Here is a 26828-nt window from a genome sequence, read left to right as displayed (position 1 = left end):
TCACAATCTGGGTTCTACATTGCCGTGCAAAGTGTGTTTACAAGGGACAGGGAAGATGCACTGTCTTCTCTCTTAGAATTTCAGCTCTGCTGGGTGATCTATTGAGATCACTGGATGAACAGAAGCAATGTTGATTAAGTTGCAAGAGCAGAATTGATTTGAATTGATTAAACTGGGTTAATGCCGCAGCCAGACTGGTAACTGGGAGTGGCCGCCAAGACCATATTACACCGGTCCTTAAAAGACCTACATTGGCTCCCAGTAGGTTTCCAAGCACAATTCAAAGTGTTGGTGCTGACATTTAAAGCCCTAAACAGCCTCGGCCCAGTATACCTGAAGGAGCGTCTCCACCCCCATTGTCCAGCCCGGACACTGAGGTCCAGCACCGAGGGCCTTCTGCCAATTCCCTCACTGCAAGAAGCAAAACCACAGGGAAGCAGGCAGAGGGCCTTCACAGTAGTGACGCCCTCCCATCAGATGTCAAGGAAATAAACAACTATCTGACTTTTAGAAGACATTTGAAGGCAGCTCTGTTTAGGGAAGATTTTAACGTTTGAAGTTTTATTCTGTTTTTAGTGTTCTGTTGGGAGTCGACCAGAGCGGTTGGGGAAACCCAGCCAGATGGGCGGGGTATAAATAATAAAATTATTATTATTAATAATAATATTATTATTATTAGCAATTCCCTTTCGAAGGATATCCTATGAAGTTCTAGAGCAATTCCTGGCTTGTCCCTCTGATTTAAGTTGCCAAACACTGATTTCACAAATTTCATATCCTCTGTGTAATGCTGGGAGGCTGGGCTAGGGGGAGTCACCCAAAATCAGGGCAGGGCTTAAATAAATGGATAGGGGCAGACTTGCAGTAGAATCTGAAAAGAATAGTTTTTAGCAAGTGATGGGAGGAGCCAGGGCAGAAAGTGGGTGGAGCTAGGGGCAAGGTTGGGGCAGAATTTGGCAAGGAGGTTTGGGAGGAGCTAGTGTGAAATGTGGGTGGGGCTAAAGTGGAGTCAACAGAGAATGCAGCGAGTGGTGGGAGGAGATAGTGTTGAATGTGGGCATGGCTAGAGTGGAGTCAATAGAGGATCCAGCAAGGGATGGGAGGAGCTACTGTAGAATGTGGGTGGGGCTAGGGACAGAATCTGACATGTCATGTGTGGAGTCTAGCGGAATCTCGAGTGTACTGGTTTTTCAGACCTCAAATAGGAACGTTGGTGTAGTTGTTGTTGGGACGATAACACACTGACTGGAGACTTTCTCCTTTCCTGGTTCCCCCATTCCAAATATCCTACCACCCCATAAGTTTTTAACACAGGTTTCTCTTGGTTTGTGATTTTACCAGACACACTTCCAAACCCATTGCAGACACGGAGACCACGGAGCGCCCCCTGCTCTGGTCCATGCAGTACTCTATTGGGTAGCCTCCTTGAAGCCATCACCGCCATGGGTCTCCTATCTATTTTCTCACCACGTGGGGGTCGAAACAGGAAGAGAAAGAAGCCACCGGTCCCACGGGTGGTCGAGGACACCCTGGGCCGGTCCGTGACCCGTAGCGTGGGTGGCTTTGCCCTGGGCATGGTCCTCGCCACAGCCTATGGGGCAATGGTCATTTTCGTGCAGGGCTACAACATTTGGTACTGCCTTCTGTCGACCATCACCCTGGCCCTTGGTCTTGGCCTTGGCATGGCCTTCTCATGCAAAGTTCGTGTCACCGTCCTCCTCATGCTGCCCCAGATCTTCTCAAGTAAGTGTGGAAAAACCCAAGACAAGTGAAAATAATACAGTCCCCAGACAGAATTGGAGGCAGGCAGTAGGAAGTGGCTTCGTGAGCCAGACAGAATCCACTATTTTGGGGAACGACCCAGAGCGAAAGCTGCTATTCTTTGGGGGCTATTCCTACCCCTAATACTGGTTACTTGAGAGAACAAGGGCTGTAGCTCGGTGGGCATAGCTGTAAACCGTCTCTTATTTGGCGGGAAACTCCCTTATCCCAGCGCCGTGTCCCGCTGCTATCCCTTATTGATGATGTCCCTTAAATTTCCCGGGTTTCAAAGGAAGCAGCTCCTCTCCCTCCCTCCCTGCCGGCCAGGGAGGAGGGAGGCTCCAACTGTGTTGCTTGGCTGCGTTGCTCACCCAATAAGGAGTCTAAGAAGGACTGGGGGGGTGGAGCTTGCATGCCTTGTGCTGATCAAATCGGCCGCGTTGCCTGGGGACTCGCCTTTGCTCAGCGCTTCCCAGCGGAGAGGTGACGGTGGTTTTCCTTGCTGCATCCCCTTTGCTAGGTTGCTGCACTGTGGGAACCACCGCTTGAGGCTTCGTTTGGCTGCTGGCTGGGCTTTCTGCCTTTGACTCAGAGGGGCTCAGAAGTTGAACATACCTGTGCTGGGCAAAATCCCTTATTTTGGCTGCTGATCCCTTATTTTTGAGGCTGCTGGTCCCTTATTTTCAAATCTGTACGTTAACAGCTATGTCACTGGGAGAGCATCTGCCTTGCACACACAAGGTCCCAGTTTTCATGCCTGGCATCTCCAGGTAGGCCTGAGAGGAGACAGCCGCAAAGAGCCACACTCTGCACTGCAACATTTTGTTGAAGCGCCTCACTCAGTGCTGTTGGCAGGGCCTAAGAACTGGCTGGCGACATACAGCTGCAGTTCTGGGGCAGGAGGAGAAAGGCTTCCCTGAGAGGGAACCCCACTCAGCCCCTGACGCTTTTCTATTCTGTCTCCCATCTCTGTCGCCCCCTACAGAAGAAGGCAAGACCATGCTGTTGATCCTGGCATTCGGCTTGGCTATGGAGGGCCCCTTCGCCAACATCATCCGCAACTTCACCCGGTGCGCCGATGCCGTGTCGTGTGGCGCCGAGCTCGCCCTCAACCAGACGGCAGAAATGCTGCAGAGGGCCCGCGAGCCCCTGATCAGTGAGACGACGGGGTTTTGTTGCTGCTCTGCTTGGACCAGCCTTGCACTTTTATTCCTGGTTGGGTTGGAAGTGTATTTTTTGAAAGACAGGGGTTGCAAAAGACCTCTGTCCACAGGAGTTAAATGTGGCTCTCTGGGCCTCTCTGTCTGGCACTCTGAATTCTTCCCAGACCACGCCTCCTCTCCTTAGGCCATGCCCCCTCAGCAGCCCAGGCCACGCCTCCTCTCCCCAGGCCATACCCCCTCAGCAGCCTAGGCCACTCCTACTCCCCCCAGACCTTGCCCCCTCAGCAGCCCAGGCCACGCCTCCTCTCCCCAGGCCATGCCCCCTCAGCAGCCCAGGCCACGCCTCCTCTCCCCAGGCCATGCCCCCTCAGCAGCCCTGGCCACTCCTCTTCTCCCCAGGCCATGCCCCCTCAGCAGCCCAGGCCACTCCTTCTCCCCCCAGACCTTGCCCCCTCAGCAGCCTAGGCCACGCCTCCTCTCCCCAGGCCATGCCCCCTCAGCAGCCCAGGCCACGCCTCCTCTCCCCAGGCCATGCCCCCTCAGCAGCCTAGGCCACGCCTCCTCTCCCCAGGCCATGCCCCCTCTGCAGCCTAGGCCACTCCTTCTCCCCCCAGACCATGACCCCTCAGCAGCCCAGGCCACGCCTCCTCTCCCCAGGCCATGCCCCCTCAGCAGCCCAGGCCACGCCTCCTCTCCCCAGGCCATGCCCCCTCTGCAGCCTAGGCCACTCCTTCTCCCCCCAGACCATGCCCCCTCAGCAGCCCAGGCCACGCCTCCTCTCCCCAGGCCATGCCCCCTCAGCAGCCCAGGCCACGCCTCCTCTCCCCAGGCCATGCCCCCTCAGCAGCCCAGGCCACGCCTCCTCTCCCCAGGCCATGCCCCCTCAGCAGCCCAGGCCACGCCTCCTCTCCCCAGGCCATGCCCCCTCAGCAGCCCAGGCCACGCCTCCTCTCCCCAGGCCATGCCCCCTCAGCAGCCCAGGCCACGCCTCCTCTCCCCAGGCCATGCCCCCTCAGCAGCCCAGGCCATGCCTCCTCTCCCCAGGCCATGCCCCCTCAGCAGCCCAGGCCACGCCTCCTCTCCCCAGGCCATGCCCCCTCAGCAGCCCAGGCCACGCCTCCTCTCCCCAGGCCATGCCCCCTCAGCAGCCCAGGCCACGCCTCCTCTCCCCAGGCCATGCCCCCTCAGCAGCCTAGGCCACTCCTTCTCCCCCCAGAGCTTGCCCCCTCAGCAGCCCAGGCCACGCCTCCTCTCCCCAGGCCATGCCCCCTCAGCAGCCCAGGCCACGCCTCCTCTCCCCAGGCCATGCCCCCTCAGCAGCCCAGGCCACGCCTCCTCTCCCCAGGCCATGCCCCCTCAGCAGCCCAGGCCACGCCTCCTCCCCAGGCCATGCCCCCTCAGCAGCCCAGGCCACGCCTCCTCTCCCCAGGCCATGCCCCCTCAGCAGCCTAGGCCACTCCTTCTCCCCCCAGAGCTTGCCCCCTCAGCAGCCCAGGCCACGCCTCCTCTCCCCAGGCCATGCCCCCTCAGCAGCCCAGGCCACGCCTCCTCTCCCCAGGCCATGCCCCCTCAGCAGCCCAGGCCACGCCTCCTCTCCCCAGGCCATGCCCCCTCAGCAGCCCAGGCCACGCCTCCTCTCCCCAGGCCATGCCCCCTCAGCAGCCCAGGCCACGCCTCCTCTCCCCAGGCCATGCCCCCTCAGCAGCCCAGGCCACGCCTCCTCTCCCCAGGCCATGCCCCCTCAGCAGCCCAGGCCACGCCTCCTCTCCCCAGGCCATGCCCCCTCAGCAGCCTAGGCCACGCCTCCTCTCCCCAGGCCATGCCCCCTCAGCAGCCCAGGCCACGCCTCCTCTCCCCAGGCCATGCCCCCTCAGCAGCCCAGGCCACGCCTCCTCTCCCCAGGCCATGCCCCCTCAGCAGCCCAGGCCACGCCTCCTCCCCAGGCCATGCCCCCTCAGCAGCCCAGGCCACGCCTCCTCTCCCCAGGCCATGCCCCCTCAGCAGCCTAGGCCACTCCTTCTCCCCCCAGAGCTTGCCCCCTCAGCAGCCCAGGCCACGCCTCCTCTCCCCAGGCCATGCCCCCTCAGCAGCCCAGGCCACGCCTCCTCTCCCCAGGCCATGCCCCCTCAGCAGCCCAGGCCACGCCTCCTCTCCCCAGGCCATGCCCCCTCAGCAGCCCAGGCCACGCCTCCTCTCCCCAGGCCATGCCCCCTCAGCAGCCCAGGCCACGCCTCCTCTCCCCAGGCCATGCCCCCTCAGCAGCCCAGGCCACGCCTCCTCTCCCCAGGCCATGCCCCCTCAGCAGCCCAGGCCACGCCTCCTCCCCCAGACTGTCCGAACCGTAGGATGGAAAGCCAGCTGGCTTGGCCCCAGTCGGAGCGTCTCCCTTCTCAGCCTTGCCGCTGCGGAGATCCATCAGTAATCCTCCTCCGACGTGCGTCCGCGACTCATGCTGCTGTAGATGCAAGAGCACATATTTCTCAGCAGAGTAAGCACACAACAGATCAGGCTCGAGGCGTGGATACCATACTAAACTACGCAGCCCAACTCCACACCCTCCTCAAGTGTTTTTTCCTGACATGCTCCCTTGAAGAAGAAGAATGCCTCTTGCTCGCCTTAGTTGCGCTCTGCAAAGGCAATATTTCCCTCCGTAGCCCCACCCACTTTTTGTCTCTGACATCGCCCACCACTAGCGTGTGATTCCGCACAAATTTACGGGGGAAAGATCTTGCCATCTGCCCTGAGATCTTGTGATGAAGGACAGTATATATAAATCCAATAAATGAACAAATAACAAAATATAAATGAATCGTAGAATCACAGAATTGTACAGTTGGAAGACCCCTGAGGGGCATCTGGGTCAACCCCCTTGCCGTGTAGGAATCCTGCCCACAGACATCCCTACGTGGGCTCAAACCACCAACCTTCTGGTTAACAGTCAGACACACAATCAAACAACCCCCAGGTGCATCCGGTAAACCCCAAAGCAGGACAGAGTGCAGCAGCACCAAACTGGTAATTCAGAGGCACATGAATGCCTCTGACATTGCAGCAGAAGATCTCTACTGTGGCTGGTAGCAGTTGCTAGCCTCCGTGATTTTGCTGAATCCACTTTTAAAGCCATCTAAGTTGGTTGCCACCACTGCCTCCTTTTGCAGCATATTCCTTAGTTTCTGTGCTTATCTGTCCCGAATTTCCAGGCATTCAGCTCCCTTGGGTGCCCAACGGTGTTGATGAGGCAGCCTATCTACTTTCCCCATGCCAAACATCCTCATTAACCATTAACCGTCCTAACATGGGCTGGTGTAGGCTTGCCATACATCAGGAAAATTCCTGACATGTCTTGGTTTTTGTGTGTAAAAATGGCGTCAGAGGGGAATTTTGCTGAATTGGCAAAATGTCAGGGAAAACCTGGATATATGGTAACATGATGGAAAAAGCAGCGGAAACAGCTTAGAAAGCTTAGAATCACTATTTTTGGGTTAGGTTTCCCCCCAGAAAGCGCAGGAATTTTACTTTCTGAAATCTGGCAATCCTAGCTGATGGGAATTGGAGTCTAGCAACTTTAGAACGGCACCAACACTGCCTACTCCTTCAGTCCTGGCACTGTTCTTCGTTCTTAATAGACACCGACCATATTTAAGGTGGGCTCTCTCTTTCTCCCCCAACATCTTCTGCCTAGATGCGCTACGAAAAATCAAGGACATCGCTCAGAAAGCAAAAGTGGTTGGTGATCGCGTCCGAAAGCTTTTCCGATCTGTCATGGACTCTGTACGGCACGTGGGTGAGTTTGCAGGGGCACAGAATGGGTTGGCATGAAGGGGGGATATGAAAAGCCAAGGAGATGGACTAAACGGGTTTCACCCTATAATAATAATTTATTATTCATACCCTGCCCATCTGACTGGGTTTCCTTTTTTTTTAAATAATATTTATTCAAATTTTAAAGGTTACAAAAAGAATCAAAAAAGAAAACAAAACAGTACATAAAAGCAAATCACATCCAAGACAAAGTAAAAGAGCGAAAACAGAAAAAAAGTTAAAAATACATAGTCAAAAAGTCAAAAAGGAAAAAAAACAAGTCAAACCTTTACATATTTTCCTTTCTTTAACTTATTTCCTTGACTTCCTCACACCTCCCCTCTTTATATTCTAGTTCAGATAAGTATTTCAGCAAATCCTTCATCTTGTTTTTATCCTAATAATTTATCTTGATATCCTGTAATTTTTCATTCTCTCTTTCACCAATTATCCATCCATTTTTACTTTATTTAATCTTATTTCTCATTAAAACTGATATATTTGAACTTATTCTCTTAAGACGTTTCCCCTAGGGTTATAAAAATTTCATTCCACGATTTTTCCATTTTCCATTAAAAAAAAATTTAAAAAAATCTCAGTATATACATTTTAAATTCCCAATTTTCTTCCACCGTCTCCCCTCCCCAGTCTCAGCCCCTACCAACAGTTCCATCAACCTCCAACAGTCCATCAACCTGGAGATCTTAAATCCGAGGCTCTTAACTCTTCTTCATGTCCCGTCTGCCGATCTTCTTGATAATCTTTGGTATTAAAAAACAGTTCTCGGAGGGGCTCCAACCCAACGATGATCATATTCCTTCTTAGCAAGTCTGCCAGATTTCCATAATTAAAGGTAGGGCCCATAAAGTATTCCAAGCCTTGCTTCAATCTGGCTGGGTTTCCTATGGCATCACCCGTGGGGTCAAATGAGAAGAGAGCTTTTGGCTAACTCCAACCTACCACAAGACAGGTAGTTTACCCACAGAGACTGTCTGTCATTATTACAATTATCATCCTCATCATCTTTGAATTACTAATCACCTTCCAAACCAATTTACAGGTAATAAAAACTAAATGTAATAATAATATGTGTTCGTTTGTTTATATATCAGAAGTCGCTTTGAGTTACTGTAATGGTTGTGAGGGGGTTACTTGTGCGTAAATTGCCTTCAGTTTAGTCAGTTTGTTTGCTCAACCATGTTTAGGGTTAGAGCTCACCCTCCGTGACCTGTTAGTCACTTGCAGAATCCGTCAGTGGGCGTTTCTTGAACCTCTTCCAGCATAAAAGCTGTTTGACCCCAAGTCTCCTCCTATGTTCCCTGCGCGGAACGCGTCTACGCAAGTGAGGGGAAGGCAGGGGCGTGCCAGCACTCTCTCCACTAGATTCGGGTGAAGGGTCTTGGAGCCCTGTCACCAATTCCTCCATCTCCCTCTCTTCTCTATTGGTGTTACGCTGAATTCCTTCCCCCCTGCTGGTCCCCTCTCCGGCATCGCTCGGGAGCCCTGCCTCCGCCTCTCGCTCTGCTCGCTCTGATGTCAGTTCCCTGACAGTTACCTTGGTAAAAAGAAGAAAAACCAACCAATAAATTTAATAATAATAATAATAATAATAATAATAATAATAATAATAATAAATGCATCTATAACTCAAAGCAACCTATGGTATATAAACAAACAAACACATCCATTAAAGCTAGCACAAAAGAAGAGAAAAACCTAAAGCACGATACTCTTTTAAGAAGGCAGGAATAAAACACCCCATCCAGTCAAGGAGGCCACAGATAATTATTATTTATTAATTAGCTGCCCTTGACCCTAAGGTATGAGTTACAACATTAAAACGCAATATTAAAAACAGTTTAAAACAGCCTACAAATTAAAAGCTAAAGGCCTGGTGAAAGAAGATTGGTTTTCCCCAGGGCCTAAAATGGTGTCATGCTGGTCTCTCTGGGGAGAGCTTTCCGCAAGCAGAATTAAAAACAGACAAGCAAAGTGTACACTTGTGGTAAAGACCCATTTATCCAGGTGGAAAAACCTGCCAGGACAAAAATATATTCAGTTGTTTCCAGGAAGTGCAGCTAGTCTGGACAGGGATACTGTTCGACAGAACAGGTACAGGCCCCCTAAAAGCCCTGCTCTGAGATAGTGGATTTCTGAAATCTTTGAGATTTGCAGGGGAGACCCTGCCGAAACCGCGGTGATGTATAAGGGATGCATAAGGGATAAGGCCGTCTCTCAAATAACCTGGTCCTGAGCTGGAGAAGGACATATTATACCTTGAACTTGGCCCAGCGGAAGACTCGCCGCGAGTTCAAATTCTGCCAGCAGGGTGTTATTGACCGGCAGCCACAAGCAGCCTAGCTGCTGCGCTCTGCACATGCTCCAGACAGTCAAATTCACCCTTTTCTCTTCTGCCCCTTCCTTCCATGCAGCTCACTGCCTGCGCAACGTGTGGTACTTCCTCCTCAACCTGGGCGAGGTCTGCAACGAGGAGATGGGCACCCCCTACCGGAAGTGCACCCGTCTCTTTGACAACGCCAAGGACACGTGCGAGCGGGCAGTCCCCTTCCTCTACTTCCTCTGCTCTGTCGTCCTGCTCTTCAAGTACCTCTGCGGCCTGGCTAATAGTGAGCATGATCTTTGACCCCTTGACCCTCCTGTCGCCCCTCCGACTAGTGCAGCGGTCAGTGGGATTCCCTTGTCTCCAGCCCTTCATCCCCAAACCTCTGACCCTTCGCTGGCTTAGTCACTGCTTAGCATGACCCCTGATCTCTCGTCAACCTAGTCACTGCTGTGCTGGGCCCAGGGTTAACCTGAGTAACGGTCCCAAATGCAAGGGTTCCGCAAGGAGGTCTGGTCCCAAATGCAAGGGTTCCGCAAGGAGTCAGTCCGACAGGGCCAAGGCAGGAAGCCAGGCAAGGTCAGGCACAGGGTCACAGGCAGGTTCTGGCAAACAGCAATGTTACTCCCGCAACCTGGGGCGGGGTCCAGCAGCCTTTTATCTCTGTCGGGGTCATAGCTGTCAACTTACAGATTTGAAAATAAGGGACCAGCAGCCTCGAAAATAAGGGATCAGCAGCCAAAATAAGGGATCAACAATTACTTTGATAAAATACATATTTTGTTGCGAGCAAATGGCTTTAGATACCTATTAGGTCCATAAATTACCATATAGCATATATTCAACACAAAAAAAACAGCAACAATTTGTTGTTGACAAAGGACAGCATAGAAAGGGCCCCATTAGCTTCAGTAGCTTATTTAAGGGACATCATCAATAAGGGACAGCAGTGGGACATGGCGCTGGGATAAGGGACTGTCCCGCCAAATAAGGGACGCTTGACAGCTATGGTTGGGGTAACGGCCGGTCCTGACCCCCCGGCGACTCACCTCCCTGTCTCTCCCAAAGGCGTACTCCTCCTCTTGCAAGTACTCAGGTCTCTCCTTCTCTCAGACCTCAGTCTCTGCAGCTCAGGAGACGTCGGTGGGTTACTAGACCCAGGGGCCGCCCCAGCCTCCCCTGACCCAACTGGTAGTGGAACAGCTGTAAGTGATGGCCTAGCTGGAGGCAACGAGGTCATCCCCACATCTGGAGCCAGGGCAGGCTCAGGCCCCTGACTCAGCCCAGCTGGTGCTTGTTGCAGGGGAACCTGTGCAGACTGGGACTCTTCAGAATCAGGCCCCATACTAGGTTCAGCTGCCGCCTGAGGCAAAGGATCAGGTACGGACTGAGACTCCTCTGATTCCGAGTCTGAGCCCGAGTCCCAGGCCATCACAACTGCTTACTGTGACCTCTGTCCTCTTGCTAGGCTAATCGCTGTTTAGCATGACCTATGGCCGCTTGTTAGCCTAGTCCTTGCCCAATGTGACTCCTGACCTCTGACCCCTGGTTCACTTAGTTTCCGCTTAGCATAACCCCTGACCTATGACCTCTTTCGACTTTTCACTGCTTAGCATGACTCCCCATTAGTCTAGTCAATGTTTGTGACCTAACCAGCACAAACTATCCTTATTCATGATAGACATGGCATAGCTCCTCTAGCTCCTACAAGCCTGGTCACTATTTAGGATGACCCCTGACCTCTGGTCAGCTTCGTTTCTGCCTACCGTGACCCCCAGCCTTAATCAAAGTCGATGAACCAGCCTCTGAGCCCCTCGTCCACCTGCTTAACGTTACCCTTGACCTCTCATGAGCCATGTCACTGCTTTGTGCAACCTCTGACCCCTTCGTCATCCTACTGTGAGCCTTGACCTCTGGTGTCTGTGGCAAACAGCTAGTGTGACTCAGGTGCTTCTTCACGTTCTCTGCATGGCCCCAGCCTCAAACACCACCAGAGCTCAGCCCCAGAGTCCAACCAGGCCAGACAGAGGTTGATTCTAGACACATTAAAAAAAAAAAAATGCTGTGAAAATGCTTTTTAAAAAATAAAATAAACAAAAATATATATTGAATTTGCCAATAGCTCGCCATCTAGTGTCACATTTGTATAATGCACTTAAAACACACATAAAGCGTTATGTTTGCAGCAGAGAGATTCGCAGAAATCAGCCATTTAATAATATATTGTTGGGAGCTATTGGGGCGGGGGAGACTGGTGGGCTATGGTTGTGTTATGTGCGGGCAAGATATATGGTAGCTGCAGTTCATTGGCTTTTCAGGCCCCGATTAACTGACAAAAGAAGGGATAGCAATACAAGCCTACCTTAGAGGGCTGTTGTATGTGGGTGAATTAGATAATGTGTTGAACATGCTTTGACCTCACTGAATCTCTATAGTAATGCTTAGGAGTAGCAATATTGCTGTGACTGAGGCCAGCCAATGAATGTGTGTGCGGCTGAGAGCTAGACCACCGTGCCCGGCCCTCCTAATGGTCTTGTCTTTTTCCTCACAGTCCTCCTGCTCTTCTGCATAATCCCACAGTACATAGCACCGTTCCTGCGCCACAAGGTTGTTGAGCGTGAGTGTGGAGAAAGGTTGGGGGATAAAACACCTGCCCAGTTCAGGTCTGATCCAGCAGGGCTTCCCCAAAGTTTTTAAGTGGACACCTTTACTTATACATAGCATTTGGTACCCCAAAAGGCTTACAGAGCAGCCTACATACAATCAAAGCAAGGCAATCCCTACTCCTAAACTTGCAATCTTAAAAAAAGACACATAAGGTAAAAGGCACAGCGAGGGCAAAGGAAAACTAAAACCAAAACTCAGACCAGGCATAGGCATAGGCAAACTCGGCCCTCCAGATGTTTTGAGACTATAATTTCCATCATCCCTGCGTACCATGACACAATTGGATGCATAAAAACTGACTCCTTTTGGAATAAAAATTGCCCAGACCTAGAAATATGATTTAAAGCTTTACTAACCATAACTCCTTCAAAACTGGGTCAAAATCGATCAATAATACACCCAGAAAGGAGTATGAAGCATATGCATATTCATGCAGAGGTCCTTCTTCTTAAATATATAATATCATTACGGTCAGAGCAAAAATCAAAGCTCTGTCTCTGCCATAGCTGCATCTAGCATAAGGTTATTTGCTGCTGGAGAAACATTATTACCACATCCTTTGCTCCCTGTGGCTTCCAGAGAAAGATTAACAGGCAACTACCTTCAAAGTGGTGATTTGCAATCAAATACCCCTCACATGATCTAAGGTTAAACACTCGTGATAAAGATAGCAGAGAACACCAGCAGTTAATCAACCTGTTAGAGCTCAGGGAGCTTCAGTATGCTTCAGTGGAATATTCCAATGTTAAACCCTTGGCAATATACATACAGGCATTCTCAATTTCACTATGCGATTAAACAATTATACTTAACAGTCTTGTGGCTCTGTGAGTCGCCAAAACGCGACCTTTTAACAAAGCGATTCAAGCCTGCGCTAGAATTGTAGTATAGACGTAGCCACCCTTGTTCTCACACCCTGCCCTCCCCTCTCCCCCAATATGCACCACCAGCGATCGTGGCTGTGCTGAACCGCGTGCGACACGAGTTCGAGTTCAACATCACAGCTGTGCACCACTACGACGTGACCGTCAATGCCAGCAAGAGCCTGTCCCAAGTCGCCTTTGACATCATGGAGGACGTTTCCAAGCGCCTGCAGCCTGCGAAGGAGGCTGTAGGGCTTTTTGGCTATATGTCTACCTTGGTCATTCTGTACCTCTACGTCAAGTGAGTCAGAGCAAGGAGGCCAAGAGGAGCGAGGAGCTTCTATGCCATTCCTAAGGCGGGGCGGTAGACTACAACTCCCATCATCCCTCACCATTGGCCTTACTAGCTGGGGCTGATGGGAGATGGAGTCCAACAACCTCTGGAGGTTCACCTCTATAAGTTCCATTTGGCTAAACACCACTGTTAAGTTGCCCTCCTAGGTGTGTGACATCATACTGGGTTCATAAGGAAAGGGTTAACTAATTGTAAAATGACTAACCAAGAGGAACCCAAGGGGAGGAGTTAGAGTTAGAGTTGTTAAGAAGTCAGTCTGGTGTTAGAGAAGAGAGGGAGAGGATAAGTCTGTGGGTTGGGCTAGTCTGATGTGAGAGAATCTGTTAAGAGGAGTCAGTCAAACAGTTGAGATAATCAGTCAGAAGGTATTAGGAAGGTATAGGCCGGTAAAGAAACTAAAGTTAAGAAACTGAGAAGAATATTATCTGAGAAACCATAAACTTGTTAATACTTATAAAATAAACTTGTTTATTTGGTTGAATTTTAACAACTGTCTGGACTCAGTGTTTTACCCGAGAGTAACAGGTTGGTAGGGGACACAGGTGGCGCTGTGGGTTAAACCACAGAGCCTAGGACTTGCTGATCAGAAGGTCAGCGGTTCGAATCCCCGCGACGGGGTGAGCTCCCGTTGCTCGGTCCCTGCTCCTGCCAACCTAGCAGTTCGAAAGCACGTCAAAGTGCAAGTAGAAAAATAGGTACTGCTCCGGCAGGAAGGTAAACGGCGTTTCCATGTGCTGCTCTGGTTCGCCAGAAGCGGCTCAGTCATGCTGGCCACATGACCCGGAAGCTGTACGCCGGCTCCCTCGGCCAATAAAGCAAGATGAGCGCCGCAACCCCAGAGTCGGCCACAACTGGACCTAATGGTCAGGGGTCCCTTTACCTTTACCTTTAATGGGCTGGTGGCGGCGGGGAAGCGAGCACAGTGGTGGCACAGGGATCAATAGACTGTTAAACGTCCAGGGACCCTGTGTGATCGCCACAAGGCCATGTGCTGCAAACTGCAGGAGAACAGAGTGTTTTTGTGCTCGGGTCCCACTGTGAGAGCAGGGTGTTGGGGTAGATGGGCCATTCACCTGATCCAGCAGCGATCTTCTTATACTTGCTGAGCTAACCTATCAGCCTTTCTCATGTGAAAGCAAGACGGAAATGTCTGTTTATTGACTTCAACAGGGCTCTGCTGTACCGGAAGCATTATTTGCATGAGGACAGTTTTGACAACATCTTCATCACCAAGCCGTTCCTGGAGATGGATGCAATGCGGAGGAAGAACAAGAAGCCCACTGTCCTGCCGTTGTCTGCAAAGGAGTGTACCAAGTACATCCGCCCAAGTAAGGCAGCAGCTCTAGAAAGACCCAGCTTGGCCTCCGGAAATTATTAACTAAAATGAGAGGTGTTGGGTGGAAACATGCATATGTATGCTGCAGGGAACCAGGCAGAGGGCCTTCTCAGTAGTGGCGCCTTCCCCGTGGAATGCCCTTCCATCAGATAAATAGGAGAACTACACAACTTTTAGAAGACGTCTGAAGGCCACCCTGTATCGGGAAGTTTTTAATGTTTGACGTTTCATTATGTTTTTATATGTGTTGGAAGCCACCCAGAGTGGCTGGGGCAACGGAACCAGATGGGCAGGGTATTAATAATAATAATAATAATAATAATAATAATAATAATACTATTAATGCATTACACACCAAGGGCCCGACTGCACTGTACAATCATACCTCGGGTTGCGAACGTGATCCATGCGGGAGGCATGTTCGCAACCCACAACGTTTGCAACCTGAAGCACCGTGTCTGCGCACGCGCATGACACTATTCACCGCTTCTGTGCATGCACGTGATGTCATTTCGTGTTTCTGTGTATGCGCGAGCGCCGAAACCCGGAAGTAACCCGTTCCAGTACTTCCGGGTTCAGTGTGGTCTGCAACCTGAAATCGCACAACCTGCAGCGTTCATAACCCAAGGTATGACTGTACATTTAAAGCAGTACCATACCACCTTAAACAGCATAGCTCCACCCCCAATAATCATGGGAAATGTAGTGTCTTAAGGTTGCTACACACAATGTCAATTTCCAAAGTTTAGCTCAGTGAGGGGAATAGGGAGGTCTCCTAATCATTCTCAGCACCCCGGACAGACTACAGCTCCCAGAATTCCCTGGGGGGAAGGATGGTGGTTTAAAGGGGCACCGTAGTGCTTTAAATGGTGTGAATGTGGCCCTGAGTCCACCCAGCCGCTATTGTTTCTTCCTCTGCAGCCTCGCTCATATTGCCCCGCAAAGAGCAACTCCGCTACACACTGGCCATCGTCTCCCTCTTTCGCCAACTGACCCTTGCTGTCCTGCTAATCATCGCAGACTTTTCGGTCTTCTGGCTGTTGGACTTGGTGAGGTATCTGCTGCATGGAGAAATCGTTGCAAGAGGTAACAGAACTGGTGGGATGGTGGTCTATTGCGCAGCCTGCCAAAAGAGTACAAAGGTGGATCTGTTTTTGCACCAATTATGGGTGGAGATTGGGATTCAGACATAATAGCTACTGTTCAGATCAGGGCCTGAGCCGCGTCTCCCCGCAGCCCCCGTGACGATGAGCGTCAGTGTCAACGGGACGGGCTACACCGGCGAGATGTACCGCGACATGGTCTCGGCCTTCGAGGTCCTGCAGAGGGGCAATGTCAGCGTGCTGTCCCGGAAATGTCGCCTGCGCCCAGCGGAGCCCGATTACGACGGCTACATCACCATTGGTAACTGGGGGGACTGGGAAAGGCTTCCTCCCCGGTGGGGGCTGGTGCTGCCTTTGGGGACTGGTAGGGCTGGAGGTCCAACACTAGGTCGAGCCAGAGCCACCCTCTCACTATATATAAGGGTCTGGTGAGTTCTGTTTCAGTGTATCTGAAGAAGTGTGCATGCACACGAAAGCTCATAGCAATAACTAACTTAGTTGGTCTCTAAGGTGCGCAGGTGGCACTGTGGGTTAACCCACAGAGCCTAGGACTTGCTGATCAGAAGGTCGGTGGTTCGAATCCCCGCGACGAGGTGAGCTCCCATTGCTCGGTCCCTGCTCCTGCCAACCTAGCAGTTCGAAAGCACGTCAAAGTGCAAGTAGATAAATAGGTACCACTCTGGCAGGAAGGTAAACGGCGTTTCCGTGTGCTGCTCTGGTTCGCCAGAAGCGGCTTAGTCATGCTGGCCACATGACCCGGAAGCTGTACGCCGGCTCCCTCGGCCAATAATGCGAGATGAGCGCCGCAACCCCAGAGTTGGCCACGACTGGACCTAATGATGAGGGGTCCCTTTACGTTTAAGGTGCTACTGGAAGGATTTATGTTTTATTATTTGTTTTGTTTTGTTTCGACTACGGCAGACCAACACGGCTACCTACCTGTAACTAGCTTTGTCCCCATCTTCTTCCTGGAAGTGCCAACGCTGGCCTCTGACCCTTTTTCTTCCCTTCCCTCCCTCTTCTGATACCCTCTGCCTCCCCAAGGCTTGCACAGCTGTTAGTTACAGCAGCCCTGGCTACAAGCTCCCCAGGCGAATCTTGCCTCTGGGGCTGGCCAGGGGGTGCTTCCCCGGCCCCTGTGGGGCAGTGTGAGGAGGCACTTTTCTTTGGGGTGGGGAGGCAGCTCAGAGACCAGGGGCAGGGGCTGTGGCTGCCCAAAGGACTCCCAAAGAGAGGGGAGAGGAGAGGAGGCTGAGGGAACACTGCACAAGGGAGGGTATTTGAAAAAGGGTAAGGGTGGCGCTGTGAGTTAAACCACAGAGCCTAGGACTTGCCAATCGGAAGGTTGGCAGTTCAAATCCCCGTGACAGGGTGAGCTCCCGTTGTTCGGTCCCTGCTCCTGCCAACCTAGCAGTTCAAAAGCACACCAAAAAGTCCAAGTAGATAAATAGGTACCGCTCCGGCAGGAAGGTAAACGGTGTTTCCGTGCGCTGTTCTGGTTCGCCAGTCATGCTGGCCACATGACCCGGAAGCTGTACACCGGCTCCCTTGGCCAATAAAGCGAGATGAGCGCCACAACCCCAAAGTCGTCCGCAACTGGACCTATGGTCAGGGGTCCCTTTACCTTTACTTTAAGAGTCTGCCAGCTCTGCAGGCAAGGGGTGCCACAATGGGGCTTTCCACAGGGGTGCCGCAGAAAGAATGTAGTTGGTCAAGGGATCCGTGAACCCCATAAGGTTGAGAACCTCTGCTGTCGCGTGATTGCTGATGGGCACTGAGAGGGCACGGGGAGGCCAGCAGTAGGTGGCACCAGAGACAGCCAGAGCCATTCTATGACTGGTTGTGGGAGGGGAAGCCTTAAGGTTGTGGGCTGGAGCAACCTTCACCACCTGGCGCCCTCAAGATCTTTTGAACTACATCTCCCATCGGCCCCAGGCAGCCGGGCCATTGTGGACTACAGCTTCCATCAGTCAACAGCCACGCTGCCCAGGGCTGATGGGGAGTTGTAGTCCGAAACATCTGGAGGGTGCCAGCCAGGTTGGTGAAAGGCAGACTTGAAAGGTCCCGATGGGATTTTGCGGCCACAAGTCCAGCTGCAAGGTAGACTTGGCCACCAACGTCAGGGAAGAAACTAGATGGGGGATACAGATGTCTAAGCTGCATTGCTCAGAAGAAAGTGCACCAGGAACTTCATAACAGTGAAGTTGGTGAAGATTGACGTTTTCATCCCCCCCAAAAGTTTTTGATTTGAGTTCCTACTGAAATGAGGCTGCATTTTAATGTTGCATTTCAATCTTTTTTTAAGTTGTATTTCAATCAAGTGCTTTTATAGCGGTGTTAGCTGCCCTGAGCCCTGTCTTGGCTGGGGAGGGCGGGGCATAAATGAAATTTAATAATAATAATAATAAGTGGCAGTGGCGTAGCGTGGGGGGTGCAGGGGGGGCGGGCGCACCGGGCGCAACATCTGGGGGTTAGGGTTAGGGGGCGCAAATTCACAGGTTAGGGGGCACAAATTCACAGGTTAGGGGGCACAAATTACTTGCCTTGCCCCGGGTGCTGACAACCCATGCTACGCCACTGATAAGTGGCAAAGTGGAGGAGAGGGAGATTCCCTGCACTGCTGTGGTCCATGGAATTGCCCATTAAAAGCTCAAAGCTCTGCACCAGCCTCTTGTGGCTGCTTCTGGAATTGCACGGTGCAGGAAATGTTCCACAAGGGTACCACCGTGCAACGGGGTGTTAGGGGAGAGGATAGTACCTCTGGCGGGGGGCTCCTTCTGGGCTAGTTTGTCCACCTTGGATCCCCACCCTGCACCCAGCTTTCACCTGTGGCTCCTAGAAGCTGTCAGCATGAGAGGGCGGCCACACCCCAGGAAACAGCTTCGACTGACAGGCTGAACCAAGTGAAGGGAGCCAATGGGTCACAAACCCTGGGTGAGTTAGGGAATGCCTCTGCGTGTGAAGACAGGCTCTGAAGGATTGAGTGGGCAAGACCAGGAGTGGGCCCAGCGGTCAAGAAGGTGATTTCTGCACCTGCTGTAGAGGGAAGTGAGGGGCAGGTGGGGCTCATCCACCTGGGAAGGGAGCCCACCTAGGAGAAGGAAAACTCTGATTGTCATGGTCCGGTTCACGGGCGAGCAGTGTCCCAGCTGGGGACATCGGGACTGGGGGCATGATGGCGGGGTGGGAGCAGGAACGGGAGTCCGGAAGCCAAGAGTCCGAGGGTCAGAGAGCCAGGAGTCAAGAAGCCAAGGGTCCGAGGATCAAGAAGCAAGGAGTCACGAAGCAGTGGCGTAGCGTGGGGGGGGCAGGGGGGGCAGCCGCACCGGGTGCAACATCTGGGGGTTAGGGTTAGGGGGCGCAAATCCACGGGTTAGGGGACACAAATCCATGGGTTAGGGGGCGCAAATTACTTGCCTTGCCCTGGGTGCTGACAACCCACGCTACGCCACTGTCACAAAGTCAGGGGTCCGAGGATCAAGAAGCAAGGAGTCAAGGAACCAAACGCAGCAAGGCAGTGAACATGTTGCTGTGGCAAAGAGCCAAAGGAAAATGCTGACCTTATATCCCTTCCCGGCTCTTGGCACCAGGTGCAAAGAGTTACCAATCGGCCTCACCTGTGTGGCCGCGCCTTGCCTCTTCAGAACAAACTTAGGAAGGCCCCAGTCCTGCAAAGTCCTACAGGTCACAGGGCCTGGCTGCTGCACACACTCCTGACACTGATCCCAAACCTTTGCTGCCTTGTGGGATATATTTTTTTTTGGGGGGGGGAAGGCTCAGGAGCAAACCCTGCACAAATCTAGAGTGGAGTCCCTGAGATGGTTGGATGGCGCCTTGTAAGCCTCCTTCCGGCAAGGGGGCTTAACAAACTACAGTTCCCAGGATTCTCCATGTGATAGAAGAGTGTGGAGCAGTGGTTAGAGTGTCGGGCTAGGACCGGGAAGGGGGGGAGAGACCAGGGTTCAAATCCCTTCTTGGCCATGAAGTTCACTGGGGGACCTTGGGGCAGTTGCTGCCTCTCAGCCTAACCCGGCTCGCAGGGTTGTTGTGGGGATTAACTGAAGAGAACCATGCACGCCCTAGGGGTGGGGGAGAATGGATCTAAATGCGCCAAGTAGGCAGATAATTAAGTGGTGTTGCTTCTTCATGCCTCCCAACCACCCGTCTCCCAGGTCTCATGTACGGCGTCTGTTTCTTCATCGCCATCTTCGGCACCTACATACAGCGCCTGCGGCGGGTCGTCTGTGCTTGGTACTATCCCTCCCGTGAACAGGTGAGTGACTCTACACACACACACCCTTATTAGCTTCAGGTAGGCTAATAAGCGGGTGGCCTAGGGCTTGGCTGATCAGAAGGTCAGCGGTTCAAATCCCTGTGACGGGGTGAGCTCCCATTGTTCGGTCCCTGCTCCTGCCAACCTAGCAGTTCGAAAGCACGTCAAAGTGCAAGTAGATAAATAGGTACCACTCTGGTGGGAAGGTAAATGGCGTTTCCGTGCACTGCTCTGGTTTCGCCAGAAGCGGCTTAGTCATGTTGGCCACAAGACCCGGAAGCTGTCTGCGGACAAACACCAGCTCCCTTGGCCAGTAAAGCGAGATGAGCGCCGCAACCCCAGAGTCGTCCGCATCTAGACTTAACGGTCAGGGGTCCTTTACCTTTACCTTTAGTTGAAATTCCTGCATTGAAGGGGTTACCCTAGATCAGTGGTGTCCAAACTTTTTTCAAAGAGGGCCAGATTTGATGAAGTGAAGGGCCGTGGGGGCCAACCAAAGTTGTTGAGGTTTTTTAACCCAGGAAATAAACTGTCACAGGGGCCAGATTAAGCCAACCGGTGGGCCGGATTAGGCCCCCAAAACAGACTTTGAACATGCCTGCACTAGATGATGCTTGGGGGGGGGGTCCCTTGCAACGCTAACCACAACACCCCCCTGAGCCACCTGACCACCTCAACTCCGGTCTTTTCTGCATGCAGCCTTCACCCCAACTAATTCCCTGGGCGCCTGGTCTCCCACACATCCCAGTGATCCTATTTCCCCTCAACGATCCTTTAGGAGCGTACCTGTTACCTCTACAACACCATCCTGACACGAAGGACGGGACTGGCCCAAGCCGTGCTAAAGGCCGTGAGGAATCGCTCCGCAGACGGGGGCCACACCAACATTTTGCTGGTCCTCGCAGCTAAGTAAGCCCCCAAACCTTTTCCCCACAATGGAAGGAAAGAGTTGTAGTCTATGATGGTCGTGCCAGCAGGGGCTGATGGGAGCTGCAGTCAAAAACATTGGACAAACAATTCTGTCGTTGTTGTCATCAGAAATACTCTCCATCCGATATCCTTTTCCTTCTGGGCAGGGCACAGGAAATAAAACCTATCCATCATCCTACACTTGAGAATTATATTTTCAGTACACACTCTAGTTGTGATTCTGATTTGCTTGACACTGATTTTAATGCTTTATTTTATACTGGTGTAACCTGCCCAGGGACCTTCTGGTAAAGGACAGGTGGTACTAATAGGGTTGAGGAAGCTGTGGCCAGTAGCAGCTGGGATGCTTGAATAAGGGTGGTATATATATATATATCAAAACAACGACGTTTCACCTGCACACAGATAAAAGCAGAGACTGAGGGTGCTTTTACAGAATCTTGACCTGCAGTGTGGTTGGTGTGTGTGTGTGAAAGAGACATCCCTAATGGGTCTCCTCCGCAGGTCTCGGCTGTGCTCGTGGCTGGTCAAGAAACTGGGCGTCCACGAGTCCTACTGCATGGGCTGCGGGAAGATCCGCAAGGACACAGACAGCGAGGACTTTGTCACCTGCAGTACGCAGGGATGCCGAGGTTGGAAGCCGGGGCGGGGCGAGGGAGGCTGTGGGGCAAAGGCGAGGCCCAGAAAGGCTGTAAAAGGAGGGCGGGGTAAATCATATTGTGCAGGATGCAGCTACTGGCGGCTGCCGCAGGAGTGGGCAGATTCAGGCCCAGAGGGCTGATGCAGCCTCCAAGCCATAGCTGTCAACCTTCCCTTTTTGGGGGCGAAATTCCCTTATTCCAGCGCCGTTTTCCGCTACTTCCTGCTGCTATCTCGGATAGAGTCACGTAGACTGTCCCTGGGACAGGTGAGGCTGCTGATCCCTTATTTTCAAATCTGAAAGCTGACAGCTATGCTCCAAGCCTTTGTATCTGGAGCGCTGCCCGTTCCTGACCCTCCTTGCATGTTCTTGCCTGGCCAGACTGTGTCCTTGAACTCTGATCCTGTTTCTCACTTGCTTGGACAGAGACTAGAGAGCCGGGCGGGAAGCGTGGCAGTGAGGGTAGGAACTAGCTTGTTGTAACAGGTGAAATTTATACCCTTTGCTCTGTCCACTTTTAGTTAAGTATTTTTATTTATTTACTTGATTTTGGTTGTGGCGGGGGGGGGGGTTGTGTGGTGTGGCAGTGGGCTACGCCCATGTCTTGAGCTGAAAAAGTTTCCGTATGTAACCCTTGGGATTCTCCCCCATAAAAGCTGTACGGCAGTGGTGGGAAAGCACAGTCCAGGAGGCCAAATGCAGCCCTCCAAGCCGGTCTGTCTGGCCCTCAGGACTCTCCCCAGGCCACACCCCCATCCTTGGCCACACCCCTTCTCTCCAGGCCACACCCCTCACTTGCCTTGCCTTCACACCCTGATCTTGCCTGGATAAGAGTACAGAGAGGGGTGTGTGGAAATTGAACCACCTTATATTGCTCCTCCCACTCTGCCATTGCTCCTCCCACCTTTGTCTCTGGCCCCGCCCACTCAGAGGGTTGATAAAGGTAGCCCAGCCTGGCTCCCCTTACGCCACGTGACTCTCCCCATCCCTTCTCCGCAGGTATCTACTGTCCTGACTGCTACAAACTCCTGGACAACATGTGCTCCATCTGCATGGCGCCCTTAACCTACCAGGGAGACATGGACGAGGAGGTGTGAGTGAGAAACTTCGTGTTTCCATCGTCCTCACTTTGGGGGCGCCCTAGTAAATAATGCCAGCCTCTCTAGAAGCTAATTCTACAGCGCCTCTCCACGCAGGCAGGCAAAGAAGAGTGATGAAATTAGAGCTTACAGTTCATTGGTGCTGAAACCGGGGCAAAGGAACTGTGGCGTAGTGGTTAGAGCACTGGGGTAGGGTCTGGCAGTGGAGTAGTGTGGGGGGGGGGCAGTGGGGCTGTTGCCCTGGGCGCAAAATTGGGGGCGGCAAAATTTCAAAAGAAAAAACACCATATTGATTTTTTTAAAAAAATCAAGCAGTGTAAAATTTTCATGAAACTAATAATAACAATAAAATAAACAGCCTCTGACCTCCGCCCAGCTTCCTTCTCCCCACAGGGAAGACCCTTCTCTGCTGCTGCCATCTGGCCCTGACAGGAACCATGGGTTACGGGGCGCAATACTTGCCTTGCCCCAGGTACTGGCAACCATTGCTACGCTACTGGGGCCTGGGAGACCAGGGTTCAAATCCCCACTCTGCCAGGATGTTTCCTGGGTGACCCGGGCCTGTCACAGCCTCTCAGCCTAACCTACCTCATAGAATTGTAGAATCGCAGAGTTGGGACCATGAGGGTCATCTAATCCAACCGCTGGCAATCCAGGAATCTTTCGCCCAACGTGGGGCTCAAACCCACAATTCTGAGGTTGTGAGTCTCATGCTCTACCGACTGAGCTACTGAGGAGCGTATGCCGCCTTGAGCTCCCTCTCATTTTTAGATATGGATGTAAAAATAAGTGATAAAATTTAAAAACAAAACCTGCCCATCATAGAAAGTCACCTCACATCAAGTGAGGTCCCTCTTGGCCAGTATTGGCTCCTGAGACTTTGAGGCAGGGTGCCTTCCGCAGAGATGCCAGGGGGTCAAACCTGAACCCCCCCAGGTGCTCCGCTCACTGAGCCACACAGCCCTTCGCTTTCATCCAGGGATTCCAGTGACGAAGAGGCCATGGCTCTGTGGACCAAGGCAGTGCAGGCGCTCAGCGGGTCGCCGGACAAGGAACGCCAGAAGCAGCGGCGACTGCTGAGGGCGCGGATCGAGCGGGCCGTGAAAGGGCGCGGGGGCTGCCGCCGATTACCCCCCGAACTGGCCAAAAAGATCCTGGAGCAGCTGAAGGAGCAGGAAGGGAGCAGCAGCAGCAGCAGCGAAGAAGACGACGACGACACATCTAGCAGCTCTGAGGAAGACGGCTCCTCAGGGTCGACATCCAGGTGAGGGCAGGGCATCGCGGGAAGGTACCTTACCACACTGTTTGGTCAATACTGCCTACACCATGGGTAGGCAAACTAAGGCCTGGGGGCCAGATCCGGCCCAATCGCCTTCTAAATCTGGCCCACGGATGGTCCGGGAACCAGCGTGTTTTTACATGAGTAGAATGTGTGCTTTTATTTAAAATGTACCTCTGGGTTATTGGTGGGGCCTGCCTGGTGTTTTTACATGAGTAGAATGTGCCCTTTTACAGTGGTGCCTCGCAAGACAAATGCCTTGTAAGACAAAAAACTCGCAAGACAAAAGAGTTTTTCGTTTTTTGAGTTGCTTCGCAAGACGAATCTCCCTGTGGGCTTGCTTCGCAAGATGAAAACATCTTGCAAGTTTGTTTCCTTTTTCTTAAAACCGTTAATACCCAGGGAATCCGTGCTTCGCAAGACAAAAAATTCGCAAGACAAAATAACTCGCAGAACGAATTAATTTTGTCTTGCGAGGCACTACTGTATTTAAAATGCATCTCTGGGTGATTTGTAGGGCATAGAAATTCGTTCATATTTTTTTTTCAAAATATAGTCCGGCCCCCCACAAGGTCTGAGGGACAGTGGACTGGCCCCCTGCTGAAAAAGTTTGCTGACCCCTGGACTAGATCATGGGTAGGCAAACTAAGGTCCAGGGGCTGGATCCGGCCCAATTGCCTTCTAAATCCTGCCCACAGATGGACTTGGAATCAGTGTGTTTTTACATGAGTAGAATGTGTACTTTTCTTTAAAATGCATCTCTGGGTTATTTGTGGGGCATAGGAATTCGTTCATTTTTTCCCCTCTTCAAAATATAGTCCGGCCCCCCACAAGGTCTGAGGGACAGTGGACCGGCCCCCTGCTGAAAAAGTTTGCTGACTCCTGGTCTACACTGACTGGCAGCAGTATTCTTGCAGCCCACTGGGGCGCTGGCACCTGGGAGCTCCCATGAGCTGGAGCTCTGGGGCCCTGTCCCTAGAAATAAAACGAAGATCCCAGTCCTCAGGGTTCGGGGCTGATCAAAACAGTAACACAGGAAGCTGCCTTCTGCAGAGCCAGACCGTTGCTTCATCTAGCTCGGAAGGCCCCGCACTGGCAAGCAGTGGCTTTTCATGGGTTCAGATAGGGAGTCTATCCTAGCCTGGCTTGGAGATGCCAGGAATGAACTTGGGACTTTCTGTACCCAAAGCAAAGCCACCATTGTTCATCCCAAACACTGTTTTGTGCCCATAGCAGCTGTGGGACACACACACAGTCAACCGGCGGCACTGTGGCCCAGCCAGGTGGCATGCCGAGGCCGCAACTGCACCTGTTGAATTCTTGCCTGCCGGACAGCTCGTAACAGCAGAGAATACCTTCCAGGTGTTGTTGGATGCCATGGGGGAAGTTGTGTGCATAGTTGTAGCAGCCTCTAACATCTGCACAACTGGAATGCTCCGCCCAATGTGCCTCTGGCTCTGCCCCCCACATGCCCCCCCAGAAGGTGGTGTGAGAGGCAAACCTTGACCCAAAGAGTTAAAAAAAACCCCTCATCTTCTCCCTTGTCTTTTGTCTATTTCTTAAAATTATTCTGCCAAGATTGTCTCATTTTAAAGATGTCCCTTTGTGAGCAGCTTCGAGCACCTCAGGCGAGCGGGAAAAGTGAGGCTATGAAACCACTTAAAATTAAATGAGATCTCCTATATTACCCATCCCTTTCTCCCCGCTATTCTAGCAGCCTCGATTTCGGCTACCAGAAGGAAGTGGAGACCAGCAGCGGCGAGGAGCTGGAGGAGGTGAAAAGCGAGAAGAGGTCTGCCTCAAAAAAGTAGGGAGCGAGACAGAGAATGAGGCTCTGCCACCTCCCTTAAAGAGAGGGAGTATGTATGGCAATAAATTAGGTATCTGTGCCTTCTATTTTCAATATACAGCCAGGGTGTGCTGGTCCTTACGCAGCCAGAACTGCACCACCCACCCGCAAACAGGAGGGAATCGGTCCGGGGCTGCAGAGGGGAATCCTGAGGTTTGCCAAAATGTCACACACACCCAAGAGGTATTTAGGAAAAGCCTAAGGGACGTGGGGGAATACCCTAAAATCAGTCCACTGAGGACTGAGCATTCTCAGTGGCCGCACAGTGCAGGAATCGCGGCTAAAGAATCTGACAGATGGCTGTCCAGGCTCTATTTGAAAACGTCTGACAGAGAGTCCACCACATGGGTAGGCAAGCTAAGGCCGGGGGGCCGGATCCAGCTCAATCGCCTTCTAAATCCTGATCCGGGAATCAGTGTGTTTTTACATGAGTAGAATGTGCCCTTTTCTTTAAAATGCATCTCTGGGTTATTTGTGGGGCATAGGAATTCGTTCATTCCCCCCCACAAATATAGTCCGGCCCCCCACAAGGTGTGAGGGACAGTGGACCGGCCTCCTGCTGAAAAACTTTGCTGACCCCTGGTCCAGCCTCCAAGGTGCTCCATCCCACTGTCAAAGAAGTTCTTACTAAGGTTTAGTCAGAATCTTGTTTCTTGCCATTTGAATCCACCGCTTAGCATCCTCCCCTCTGGATCCTGCGAACCCTGCGGCCTTTTGCTGGAGGTGCTACGTGGATATAATTATTACCCTCTCCCACACCCCCATGTGGAAGCCACAGCCAAAAAACATGGTCACCCTCAGTAGAGAAAGGAGGAGTTTTGCTTGCAGCATATTTTCCCGTCCAGGGCATGAATTTGTGTAAGACGTGTGTATACACACACACAGTAGGGGTTTTTTCTGGGGGGATGTAGGGGTACGCATGCGCCTAAACATTTTGTGAATTTTTATACTTTCATCCATTTACTGTATTTATTTCCCCCAATTTGAACTATAAAATGGTGATTTACTTAAGTCAAAATGAGAGTACAGTGGTACCTCGGGTTAAGTACTTAATTCGTTCCGGAGGTCCGTTCTTAACCTGAAACTGTTCTTAACCTGAAGCACCACTTTAGCTAATGGGGCCTCCCACTGCCGCCGTGCCGCCGGAGCACGATTTCTGTTCTCATCCTGAAGCAAAGTTCTTAACCTGAAGCACTATTTCTGGGTTAGCGGATTCTAACCTGAATGTAACCTGAAGCGTATGTAACCCGAGGCACCACTGTACCCCTAAACATTGTTTTTAAGAAAAAAAACACCACACGCACAATGTGTCAGCCAGCCTAGTGGCACCTCCTGTCACAGGTATTGTAAACCCTCTTGCCGCGCGC

At 52.1% G+C, this 26828-nt stretch overlaps 1 protein-coding gene across 4 annotated transcripts; it reads left to right on the top strand.

Moving 5' to 3' along the window:
• The first annotated feature begins 93 nt into the window (after nucleotides 1-93).
• On the top strand, nucleotides 94-25519 carry DCST2 (DC-STAMP domain containing 2). 4 transcript variants are annotated; one of them, XM_083715645.1, is made up of 15 exons: nucleotides 94-261; nucleotides 2747-2917; nucleotides 6607-6708; nucleotides 9158-9352; nucleotides 11618-11683; nucleotides 12684-12897; nucleotides 14122-14279; nucleotides 15209-15373; nucleotides 15524-15691; nucleotides 19563-19663; nucleotides 20442-20572; nucleotides 21098-21225; nucleotides 22233-22326; nucleotides 23313-23597; nucleotides 25327-25519. In XM_083715645.1, the coding sequence occupies exons 2-15, from the start codon at nucleotides 2761-2763 to the stop codon at nucleotides 25421-25423; spliced, it is 2061 nt and encodes a 686-aa protein (XP_083571771.1). In that variant the 5' UTR covers nucleotides 94-261; nucleotides 2747-2760; the 3' UTR covers nucleotides 25424-25519. The 4 variants fall into 4 exon arrangements, with proteins under 4 accessions (XP_083571771.1, XP_083571769.1, XP_083571768.1 ...); XM_083715643.1 differs by lacking the exon at nucleotides 94-261 and adding an exon at nucleotides 1116-1743 and having other exon boundaries at nucleotides 25330-25519; XM_083715642.1 differs by lacking the exon at nucleotides 94-261 and adding an exon at nucleotides 1116-1743.
• The last annotated feature ends 1309 nt before the right edge of the window (nucleotides 25520-26828 follow it).

The sequence above is a fragment of the Podarcis gaigeae genome, assembly GCF_964106915.1.
Source record: "Podarcis gaigeae genome assembly, chromosome: 16".
NCBI lineage: Eukaryota > Metazoa > Chordata > Lepidosauria > Squamata > Lacertidae > Podarcis > Podarcis gaigeae.
Note: the sequence above shows the minus strand (reverse complement) of the source record. Positions and strands in the feature narration are given on the sequence as shown.

Bases quoted from the DNA above. Each gene is read 5' to 3' on its own strand.
- DCST2 (XM_083715642.1), top strand. From the start codon at position 1,443: ATGGGTCTCCTATCTATTTTCTCACCACGTGGGGGTCGAAACAGGAAG. The intron at 14,280-15,208 runs GTAAGGCAGCAG...CTTCCTCTGCAG, and splicing joins TACCAAGTACATCCGCCCAA to CCTCGCTCATATTGCCCCGC. The intron at 21,226-22,232 runs GTTGGAAGCCGG...CCTTCTCCGCAG, and splicing joins CAGTACGCAGGGATGCCGAG to GTATCTACTGTCCTGACTGC.